Source organism: Pelecanus crispus, chromosome 3, assembly GCF_030463565.1.
Source record: "Pelecanus crispus isolate bPelCri1 chromosome 3, bPelCri1.pri, whole genome shotgun sequence".
NCBI classification, from domain to species: domain Eukaryota; kingdom Metazoa; phylum Chordata; class Aves; order Pelecaniformes; family Pelecanidae; genus Pelecanus; species Pelecanus crispus.
Window position 1 is genome coordinate 99,359,272 of NC_134645.1, and position 12,240 is coordinate 99,371,511.

At 37.6% G+C, this 12,240-nt stretch overlaps 1 protein-coding gene across 1 annotated transcript in view; it reads left to right on the plus strand.

Annotated features, from left to right (window-relative positions):
• The window catches only part of LMBRD1 (LMBR1 domain containing 1), a 90,636-nt gene that overhangs the window by 21,830 nt on the left and 56,566 nt on the right, over positions 1-12,240 (plus strand). The window contains exons 4-7 of the mRNA XM_075707284.1: positions 737-834; positions 1,807-1,874; positions 7,198-7,286; positions 11,270-11,343. Of these exons, the coding sequence (XP_075563399.1) occupies positions 737-834; positions 1,807-1,874; positions 7,198-7,286; positions 11,270-11,343 (329 nt within the window). The remainder of the gene's footprint in view (positions 1-736; positions 835-1,806; positions 1,875-7,197; positions 7,287-11,269; positions 11,344-12,240) is intronic.

Genomic DNA, 12,240 nt, shown 5'->3' on the forward strand with positions numbered 1-12,240 from the left:
ACCAGTTAGTATTTGAAGACTTATGTGTTAGTTTAACCCTTCACTTAGGTTAAGCTAGCTGGTTTAAAGTCTCTTAAGATCACCTGTGCGTCAAAGTAATGTGACAGTATGACAGTTTTGATTTAGTGGATACTCAGCTAAATGTCTGTTGCAATCTCCAATCAGTCCCCCCTTTAAAAAGGGGATGTTAATTGATGATACTATATTGCTATAGCTTGTTCCATTCTGTGAACTGAGATCATCCATAACAGAACCATGCCTTCCATCTATAATGTATTTACATTAACAGTAGAACATCCACTGAAATGGACTGCAGTGATCAAAATAGCCTTGAATTTGTTATATTTTTGTATATACCTTTTCTATGAACAACTCCTGTTATTAGGTGGTATAGCTTGCTCTTATTCACTGTCTTCTGTGCTACCTCTTCCTCACCATGCTAGTCCTGTATGTCACCTACATGCAGATGATTACTTCTAGTTTATCATTACTGAATTGGAGGTGGATCTGAAATTCTTAGTCTGAAAGGGTTAATTCTATAAGTCATTTGGTGTTTACAAAACAGTAATAGTTCATATGCTGGCTAGTAAATTTTATTAACTTTTCAATGCTTGAAATTAGTAAGAGCTAGAATGAGAGGAAGCTAATGTTTGATTCATTCCTTTTGAATGGCTATGCAGTAAATGAAGTGCCAATGTAATGTCATCTCTTCACTTAATTAAATTCTTTCTCCTAGCGTTGTACTCCATCATACTGTTCTGTGTCTTTCTGTGGATTCCCTTTGTCTATTTCTATTACGAGGAGAAGGAAGAAGATGATGGCAACACATGTTCAGTAAGTTCACTCTAGCAAATGTACCAAGTGGTGAAAAGACAAATGAATACAGGCAAAAATGAAAGCAAGAATGATTGTCTAACTGGAATACTACAATGTTAATAGCATTTCTAAGTCTGTTACTACAGTTCCTTTAAAATACTGAGGCAGCTCTTAATAACACTTAGTCTGACATAGTCCACTCTAAGCACTAAGGTCTCACATGAAATGAAACTGTAGTGAGATAAGTAATTAACTTCTGTATTGCCATGAATTCTTTAAGCTTCCTACACAAATTCCTTTGAGCCTGATTTCATATACAGGAAGTCAAACCTTCTTACATCCTTAGAATAGAAAACATGTATGAACAGGTTTTAAAGTAGAAGATGGGAAGATTATACTGATTCTGAGATAAACACTAAACTTGAGTACCTTCTTGTAGTGTTTGCATTTTTTAAGTAGGCAGTAGTAATTTATCTGACGCTAGCACTTGGTTATTTTTATAATGCACTGAAGATTTTTGACATGCATGACATTCCAGGGAATACAATAAATGCATGCCAGTAAGGTGCTAACTTCTCAAATTAAAATATTTTCTTAAAGAATCTTTTAATCATTGATCATGGTCACTTCCCCTCTATTCAGCTGTAACCTTAACATGAGAAAAAAAGACTTCTAATCATAGCCATAATATAAAGCACTGGTAATAAGAATCTTCTTTCAGTGTATTTGCACTGAAGAAATGTACTCTGGCTTCTGGCTACAGCTGCTCAAGTGCATAGTTTATGATGGAAGCATAATTCAATGTCATTGTTCATAGTTCTCAAGCTATGAGACTTCAAGAATGTATACTTCTGACTTGTATCCAAAATTACTTATGTTTTCTGTGGAGGTCCTTTTGTAGAACACAGTTATGCTAAGTATGCTTTGCCATAACTTGTTGGACAAATCTCTGGACTTAATTTAATTATTCACTTTCTCTTTAACATACAGCAGGTTAAAACTGCGCTCAAATATACTCTGGGATTCATCACGATTTGTGCAGTTCTTCTCTTAATTGGGTAAGTAGTTGTATTGAATGTTAACAGGGGATATACTAAACAGAACCCCAAACAGAACTTTGTCCTGTGCAAGATCAAAAAGGTAGATTATGGTACACTCAATCCATATAATGAATATGTATTTTAATCTCGAATAGGGCTTAAATATCCTGAGAATTAGGTATGTGAAAAGTAAGAGTTTAACTGGAAGCTAAAACAGTTTTCTTAATTGTGGAGGAACCTGTGCTTACAAGTTCTGCCTGTTTGTGCAGTGTGAACATCCATCAAGGACATGATGGCTATGACGCTTACAACTATTGATATCTCGGTGTACAACAGGGAGTAAAATATTTGTGCTCTTCCTGTTTTCTGCCTCTATCAAAAGCTTTCATGGATGTCCCAAAACAGCTTTTAGGAATATGAGTATGTTATATGTGTATACTTTGCTAAATTGAAGTGTCTGTGAAGGACATAAGTATAGTGTGGGGTTATACTTGACATAGTTGTGCCTTGTATGATAAAGGTTTTGCTGGCATTTGTTTGAAAGGCAGACATGACTGAAGTGGGTAATTCATTTGCAGCAAGTGCTGTTATTCTGAAACTGCAAGCAATATTGCAAATTCAATTTGAGATCACCATTAAGCATGACATGCACACCAATATTGGATGTTTCTAATGTATGCTGTGTCATAAGCTTTCTAGCATTTTGACTGCAGCAATAAAGTTGATAAAATTTACAAAATGTATGCTAAAATGATCCATATCAAAGTACTGGAGTGTGAAGTAAAACTAGAGTGAAATTAATGCTTCTAGCTGTATACTACCTTATTGGAATACTGTTTTAGTTTTGATAAACACTTTGGGTACACTTCCTAGAAGTCTGTTGTCCTTTCAATTAAAAGTAACATATTTGCTATTATGATAGACTAAAGGAGTTTGAGTTAGCTTAATTGTGGTCTGGAAATATTACTAAAGCTTTAATAAAAGCTGTTTCTCTGACTGTTGGCTCACATCATAGACATACCTATATGTACTATATAATATATCAAGTTTAGAAAATTTTGCAGTATCTCTAGCAGGTGTCAGCTGAATCCTCAGTAGCTGTAAGCATGTTTATTCCTCTCTTCCAGTAAGATGAACTTGGTTCTTGACTTCCTAACTGTCCTCTGTGCTCTTAGGCTTGTTCTTTAAAGTCTTCACAACTTGTAAATTACAGCAGCTTCCATGATCCCCTGTGATACTTTGCCATATGACAGTGAGATTGACTTGCAAACCAGACAGCTGTAGTACTTGGCCTGGGGCTAAGTTAGTTACTGAACAGTGCTTCTCCATAGGTCCAGACTTGAAACCCACTGATCTAAACAGCTGGAGTATCTTCTGTAGGGAGGCAGGACTCCTTGAGGTACTGATAGGGATTTTAGTATTTTGGGGTTCTAACTGGAACAATTTTTCTGCTATTATATGTATGAGGTTGCTTGCTTTCTTTTAAGATGGTAATGATTAAATAGTAGCATCATCCTAATGCCCTCAGAATGGAAAAGCACTCTTGCTACTTAAGATACTGCTGCAGAAGAATATAATTCTTCTGTCCCCTTTAAGGGAAACTACAAGACTGAACAGCTCAGTTTAGGAAGCAAATGAGGTGACTGTGCTGAAGAAAAATGTGAACTTTGGTTCTAGTATAGTAATATATATATAAAAAAAATACTGGGTGTCTCAGTATTTATGTACATGCTTGTTATGGAGAAGTTATCTGTCTTGGAGTTAGTCAGCTGTCTGCACAGCAAGGGCAAAGAGCAGCCTGAGAAGTCCCAGCATGATAGAGAGATAAAAGTGTTGGAGCTGAAGCTTCTACATGCGGGGCTCAACTGAATGTGGTAGTGAAGACCAGTCTTGCAGTACTACCTGTACCTTGCAGTAGCAGTAGATTTTCTCACTGGTGGTCAGAATCAGACCAACATTAAAACAGACTGGAATTTTATGTACTGCATTTAATTTTAGGGGGCTAGGCTTAATGGGCTAGAGTACTCATGCACACAGGTTACAAGAGCAAGAGGGGTTGGACTATTTCCTGTTAAGTGCCTAGCAAATAGTCTATCTTCTTGTGCTTACATGACTAGTCTCATGTCAAGACAATCTCTGTTCTGATTGATTTAGCAAGTATTCTGTATAAATAAAACAGGTCAATAAATATCTTGGTTCCTTTAAAGATAGGTCTACACAACAAGTCCCTACCTCTTTCCTGGTCAGCAGTCCTCAAAGAAACCATAAAAGCTGGATTAAGCTTGAAGTTTAAGAATCTCTTATTCTTACCTGGATGTTTACCTTGCTCCATTAGAGATCTGTGTGACTATTTTGGGAAACATAATATCTCTTCTGTGCCAGATGATCTTGGAGGGTTTTTCTAAGTTGGTAACACAGCTCAATGAGCAGGATTCCATTGTCTAAATTGTTAGCAGGAGTAGTATTTATACCTCTTACTCTTGTCTGTCTGCTGTGGCAAAAATGTGCATGTCTGTAATAGCACTTAAATGCTCTGCACACAAATAACTTGATGCAGAGTATCATTAAAAGCAAAGTATAGGACAAATTTATACTGGGATACTTGGGACTAATATTTACTTGTAAAGCCTTTCCCTTCTTAGAAATTATCTTCTTTCCTTGAATATAGCTTATTTACTCTCAATGTCATGTGCTGGTGCCAAGGGGCTTGAGATACTGCAATCTATATTAAGAAACCCTTATACAGCAGTCTGGTTTGAACTAAAATATTTGCTTTTGAGGCTAATGAATGTTTGGTTCTAAAAGTAATGTTTCCCTTACTGTCAGTGTTTGGAATTAAACTGGTTACCTTTTAAATTTTCTAGATCCATTAGCTTTTAAAAAGCTATCAATATATGTCTATTAGCCTATAAACAATTATGCAAATTATATTGTAGCAGAACTCACTTTAAGGAAATGAGTTTAAATTTCATAGAACCATAGAATGCATTGAGTTGGAAGGGACCTTTAGAGATCATAGTATGCTAGAAATTTTCTTAAGGATGACAGTTAATGGCACTCTTTGATTTAAGGATCAAACTTGACCCATCTATACCTATGTGTTATTAGCCCTGCCAAAGGTTAGTAGTTTTAAACTGCTTGTTTTACTTTCCTTGTTCTGCAGCCTAGATATTGATCTAGATCTTATTCATAATATACACAGGATGTGTTTCAAACAGCACAACAGTTTGCTTCTATTAAAATTACTGCAGTTAATTTCATTTGTGTCCAGAATTCCAAGTATAAGACATCACATAGCAGTTGAGCAGCTCTGTTTGCTTGTGTTAACTAAATTCTCAGCCACACCTGTAAAACCCTGCACTGGAACTTGTACTCTATTCACTTGCTGTCAAGGGACTGACTTGTATTGCATCACAGTGATGACAGGTGAATGGAGTTATTTAGCATGGAAACTTCTCATTCTGATGGCTACAATGGCCCTCAGGCTATGTTGACCATTTAGTCAACATAGCAAAACGGCCAAGACTTGTCAAATTTCTTCTTGCTTGGCGTGCATGAAAAATAGGCCTAAACTTCTGTGTGCTGTGCTGGTGCAATGGATGGACTGGTTTTTTTTTGTGAGTGTGGACTGGATGCAGGTCAGTAGATGCCTAGGCATGCTAACTCGGTCTTGTTCTTCTAGCCTGTTAAGGTAGAGGCCAATAGTCTGTTCAAGTGGGCTAGTTAGCCTTCTGGCTAGTTTGCTACTAGTTGAGGGACCCTGCTCAGGAGGGGAAATAAGATTGCTGCTTGCTTGGGACTAGTGTGTGAAATTATAGCTCCTCTGTTCCTTTCTGAGGCTCTTGGTCCATGGAACTTGAGCAGGAGCAGAATCACATGTCCATCTCCTTCAGTCAAGATTTTCCTGAGTACTAACTGAAAAGTGTGTATAATGAGTACTGTGGCTTCTGCTCTGATTAGTGTCCTTTGACATGCTGGTTGTAGGTAGTCTCAGGAAAAAAATTAACCCTGCTGCTTGGGGGGGGAGACAAGCAAACTGTAAATATCCTAAGATATTTTTCCATCTCATTTGTTCCCTGCATATGGTCCACAGATAGCAAATTCATACTGATGCTAAAATAAAAGGACTTGAGCTCACTTTGTTTCCCAGAGTCTCCTATTTTAACCCTTCTTACCAAATAAACCTGCAGTTATTTGTGTTGCTATCTCTTGTAAGTGGAAATATTGCTTGACTTTAATACCTGTGTCTTGGTTTTTGCCTGGATGCTATTTTACAGAAATGATTGCTATTAGAGGCGGATACAAAACAAAAATCAAGCATGCATCAACTTAAGTAAATGCTAGACTTAATCTACCTCTTGCACATTCAAGAAGCTAAAAATCAAACACTTTAATTCTAAAAACTTTAACTTTGCAGAATACCAGTTTGGTTCTGATGTGATGATTATATGTGCACACAGTTCATTTAGCACTAACCTTTGAAACACATGCTTATGTTCTGTACCTGAAGTTTGAGACATATTCCTAGAAGATGTATATTTGTTACTCATTTGTTTATTGGGACTTGAAGCAGAGATCTAATTATGTACTCTTTCTTACAAAAGACCAAAAGATACTTGTGAGTGTTCTTTATGGACTTTGGTTTGGGTTCTTGCATTCTTCACCTAAAAAGTTTCCCTCCAAGAGATGCTGAAGAGTTACTCATTATTGGACTTTAGATGAGGAGACTGACAGTAGGAAGCACTCTTTGCTAGTCTTTGCTTATTGGAAGGTAAAAAATATTTAATGAACTTCTCTCCAGTTCAGTTCTCTGGGCCAACTACAGAACAAGGAATGGAATGCAGCAGATGTTGTGTTATTTCAGTTGTAATAATGGAAGATAAACATGTCCCTTTAAACTTAAATTAATGCTTGCTGTGGGAATCATACTTGGTTTATTCTAGCTTCCGGAAGTGTGGATTATAAGAATGTGTCTCAGTTGATGTTTAAAGTCTCTTTGCTCCTCTGCATGTGAGTCAAACCAGGATAGTAAATCAGATGATTATATCTTTTAATGATGCTTGAGTGTAGGATCTTACCTCTGTTAGGACTGGTAAACAGAAAATCACTTGTTCATTGACCTCAGACCTGACTCTGCATGCGCTCACACACATACTCTGCTGATCTAAATGCAGCAGTTGAGGGGAATGTGAATAAAATAAAACTTTGCCTTCAGAATTTTTTAAACCTGTCATACAATTTTTCTTCAGGAATAAATGAGTTTCTGTTTTTCTTAGTTTGGCAATTCTTTTGATATTTGACTGATTAGGGTAAGTGAGACGACTTTTTTGCTTTGTTACAGTGCTTTTGTTCCTTTGGATATTCCCAACAAGAAGAATTCCACAGAGTGGGAGAAAGTTAAGCTCCTGTTTGAAGAATTTGGAAGTAGTCGTAAGTTTGAGATTTGTTCTGAGCTTTGCATAACTTGCTACTAACTTATTTTGGCATACTCATCATTGACTGAACAAGAAAACTAACTTTCTTGGTGACGGTTTTCTAACTCAACTCTAACTGCTCACCTGCACTAAATCTTTGCAATAAGATTGTTCTCTTTCTGCTCGGACAAAAAAAAAATCAGAACCATCTTTAAAGTACAGAGAGGAGACACTGGCTGCTTTCAGTGCAGTCACCTTTTGACAGCAAGGATTCCAGTGTTGTGTCTTATGGTATTAGTGGTGGGGAGGGGAAGGTACTTTTTTTCCATGGAGTCTTCACTTAACATAGCTTAAATGTTACCTGGATAACCTAAAATCAGTGGGTTTCAGTATGGTGAGTGTGTATCTTGTATGACAGTTTTCAAGTGCTTACCTAATTAAACGTGATACTGCTGTTCACTGTAAGAATGAGACTATTTCATAAGTGGCTTTGTCTATTTAGACAGGAGAATTCTATGGGTGTTATGCTTTTTTCCCCTTTTGTTCTCCTAGTATTGACCTCTTCTAAAATTGTTTGTTTGCATTTGTTAACTTTATGCTAGGGCTATAAAGAACTATTGTGAAGGCCAAACTCCATGAAATTGTATTTAACCTTTAGCTTATGCAGTTCATGTATTTAGCCAGGGTGTGTTTTCAGAGCAAAGGTGTGAACAAAGTATTTCATAAGTAAGCTAAGACAGACTTGATGTCACTTTCCAAATGTATCCAGAAAAATGGTAACTAAAAGTTCTCTAACAAACATTAATCTAAATGTGTAAGTACTGTAATATTTGTGCCTCATTCTTACTATGTATCAGAGTATTGGCTTCTGTCTGAATGTTTTAGAATATAATGTTACAAGCCTGGCTCAAGTCGTATTCTGCATTATTCTAGGAGTTTTGTACTGACTAAAAGTTCCCTGCAATGACATTTGCTAGCTCTGTCAGCACTTGGTGTATCCCTTCAGGGCCCATCAACCTTGTATGTCCAGTTTGCTTTAGTATTCTCTAATCTGATCCTCTTCCACCAAGGGTACATCTTCCAACCTTTTCCTCTGGTCTCTCAGGCCTGGTTTTCCTGAAGTCTGGTCTTGCTAGTAAAGACTGAGGCAAACAAGGCATTCAGTACCTCAGACTTTACCATGTCCTGTTTCACCAGCGCCCCTGCCTCAGCAGCAGGCCCACGTTTTGCCTGGTCTTCCTCTTGCCACTTACGTACTTGAAGCCCTTCTTGTTGCCTCTGACATACTTGTAGAGTCTTTCATCATAATATGCACTGTGCTGTAAGCTGTGCTTGCAAGCATAGGAAATAGGGAGGACAAGTCCACAGCTTTTTTATAATTTTGGCTGTCTGCTTGTCTGTGTTTCTCTTGCTTCACAAAGATTCTAACTGACAGCGTAGAATAAAATGCTTCTTAAACTGTTTATACAGGTAGTGACAGTGGTTGAGCTGAGTTGCAAGCTAATTTTTCTAGGCTGCCTTGATGTGGCTGTCAAATATTCAGCTCTGTACCTGTCCTTGCTATGAAAGTGTAGTGTAGCTAATGTTTATTTCTAGGAAGGCTTAATCTTTAAGATGCTGGATTGGGATGTAGAAGTCTGACTTTGATTTCAGACTCTACCAGTATTCTCTTGTGACTTAATTTCATAGGATAGTTCAGACTGAAAAGACCTCAGGTCATCTAGTCCAGTCTCCAGCACAAAGAAGGAAGCTGTAAGGTCAGAGCAGGTTGCTCAGGGCTTTATCAGTTAGCTCTTGAAAACCGTAAGGATGGAGACTCTTTCATCTTATGGTGAAAAAAAATTTCTCCTCTTATCCAGTGTGGGTATACACAGTGTTACCCATTGTCTCACACTCAACTACTATGCACCACTGAAGAGCCTGGGCTCCACCTCTTTGATAAACAGGCAGGCTGTATTAGGTGTCTCCAAAGCTATCTCTGTTCCAGGCTGAATGAGCCTGGCTCCCTCATCTTCTCTGCATAGCACATACTCCAATCTGACCAACTTAGCTCTCCCCTTAACTTGCTCCAATTTATCAATCTTGCCTGTAGTGAGTGTCTCAAAACTGGTTGCAGTACCCCCTATGTAGTCCCCTTCCCTAATAGATGGGCATGCTCCTGTTGATACAGCCCAGGATGCTGTTGGACTCCTATGCTGCCAGGGCACACTGCTGGCTTATCTTCAGTTGGCTGTCTGCCAAGACCCACCCCCACCCCCCCGGGTTTTGTAGAGCTACTCCATGGTCAGCAAATCCCCAGTCAGTATTGTTGCAAAAGGTTCTTTTGTGTTCCAGAAGCTGGAGAAATGAGGACAAAATTCTTGCCTGTTGTCTTTACTTGTACCTGTTGTCCTGTTTTTATATTAACTTACCCTTTTCCTTTGTCTTTCTGCAGTTAACCCAAGAAATACAAAGATCTTAATTTTGGATGTTTGTTCTACGTCTATTCAGTTTCTAGTGGGATTATAAAAGGAATGCAAACTCATCCACTGAGGCAGAGCCTGATAATATACTTCTGGTATACAATTATCAATTTTTCAGCCAGTTAGTTTCTTAATGTTCCATTGAACATAGTTCAAACTTAAAATGGATATTAAATGTGTGTTTCAAATACATGTACAGGAGGATCATCAAATATGGTGTTGAAGTATGTTGTGTGATACATTAGAAATAGGGGTCACTTATGTGTGGGTTTTTTCCTCTTAAACTTCAGAACATAGGTAAAACTTTCACAAGTACTAAAGGGGGAATAGTGCTGGGTTTTTTTCTTCAGGCCTAAACATAGCTGTAGTATTTGAAACTTATGAACATATTGCTGTTAGCTTTGGGACAGTTGTTTGGTATTATCTAGCAAAAATAGTAAAGGAAAGATTTGACCTGTGAAGTTGGATTTGGTTGTTCTATTCTATTAGTTTTTGGCATTCTTACAAGGAGGCTTGTAGGGTTGGTCAGAAGAAAGATGTGGCTCCTCATAGAGGGTAACTATGACAGGATTTCTCAGTTTGTGAATGCTTGATGCTATATTAAGGAAAAAAGAAGGGAAAACAGCTAATGAATGCAAGCTGGCTAATAATTCTGTGCAAGTAGAAATAAAAGTTATTGTGCTCTGAATTCTTCAATTAACTAGAGAGGAGGATGTTGGGGAGAATGCTATATAGTAGCTCAGTTGCTATGACTGGGTACAAACATGAAATTGATTGCTTATAGTAGCTATTATAGAAATTAAGTTTCTGTGCTACTACTTATCCAAAAAGGCTTGCCATGTTGTATCCTGTATGGTGAGGTTAGGGACAGAGCTGTTGTGAAAAATTACATAGGAGGATTCAGGGAGTTTGCCTTTGGGGATGAGATTGATAAAGCTTTTCTATTGTAGTCTTACTATCACTCTAGAAATGAAAAGGGATAGTAACTACTTAGTCTCTTGACCTTTTTCCAGTTTGTGCATCTGGATGTACATGGTCTGAGTGAAGCTGAGGCCTGCAGTCTGGCTTGTTTGGGTGTTTGAAGGATCCATGCTTGCCTGATTCTCTGGACAGTGCTTTATTATGAGAAATCAGATAACAACAAAAAAAACCCAAAGATGAACCATCCAGAATGCATGTGCAAATTGTGAAAGTTATCACAGCACCCTATGGAGGCCAGAAGTAAGTCTTGAAGGGGTACTAGACAGATATAGGAGCAAGTTCATTAGTGGCTATTCAACTGTTGGAGTGTAACATCTGTGAACTTGTAGCAAAGGTGAGATGGCTGTGCTGCTGCTTGTAGTATTGGAGAAGGATCTGCTGATGACAAAAAGCTGTGCTAGGTGAATTTTTCATCTAAGTTGTTATGGCTGGTAACTATGTCTTTTTCTTTTTTTCTTCAAGCTAATGAACTTAAATATCTTCAGGAAACCAATTCAGGAAGAAATGTTCTTATATCTACTGTAAGAATTTTCAACAGGCTTTTCTTTTTTTGCAGATGGCTTGACTGCTCTTTCATTTTCCATTAGTTCCTTGACTGTGATTGGAATGTTGGCAGCTATCACTTACACAGTAAGTTGTTATGCGAATGTTGCAGCTCTTTATGTTCATGGTACTTGCAGTTATCATGGGCTGTACCTGTAAGGAAAACTGTCATCCTGCTAAATAGCTTCAACAGTGTCTTCTAGCTCTGCATTTTCATAGTTTGAAACACTGCTTCTAAGTTCTTGGAATGAGAGAAATAACTTTTTTACTGCAAATTTAAGAACCACTGTTTCAGTACTTGAGCACAGATCAGACTTAATTTCAGTGTGTTTCTGCAAGGGAAGGTCACATTATTTCTTATGGCTTGTAACATATTCGGTGGCTCCTCCTGTTTTAAGCCTCTGTCTCCATCCAGCAGTGGAGAACTAAGTACTGCTTTTTTTATTCATTGAACTATGGCATAACCTAGACTTGGTCTGGTCACTCTATAATACTGAACATGGCCTTTACTACAACTTTTCTGCATTGATGTGTTTATCTCTACAGAGCTTTACAATGAAAAGTCTGGCAGAATAACTTGATTTGTAAAGAAGCATGCAAAATGTTCTTGATTGTAACTGTCTCTTTGTAAAAGGCTATTTTTCATTCAATAAATGAAAAAGCAATGTCTTTAATAGAGCATTGCTTCATAGTTCTGTACTTCTAGAATTTGAGTAAGGGTAAATATCTATGCATGTCAGGATTCAGTTTTGTGTATGAAGAATCTGCAGCATCTTCTGTGACATGTGCCTTAAATCAAGAACAGCTAAAAAGTTAAAAGCAAATAGAGTTTGAAACTGTTTATAGACTTGTTTTCTAAAGCCTCAAGAATATTCTTGTTAGTCCTAGGCATGTGACTAAACTACTGCAGTTCCTTCTGTAGCTTAGAAGGATTCGGAAGCGTTCATTCTGTAACTGATGGTAAATCATATGAGTAAGGCTATG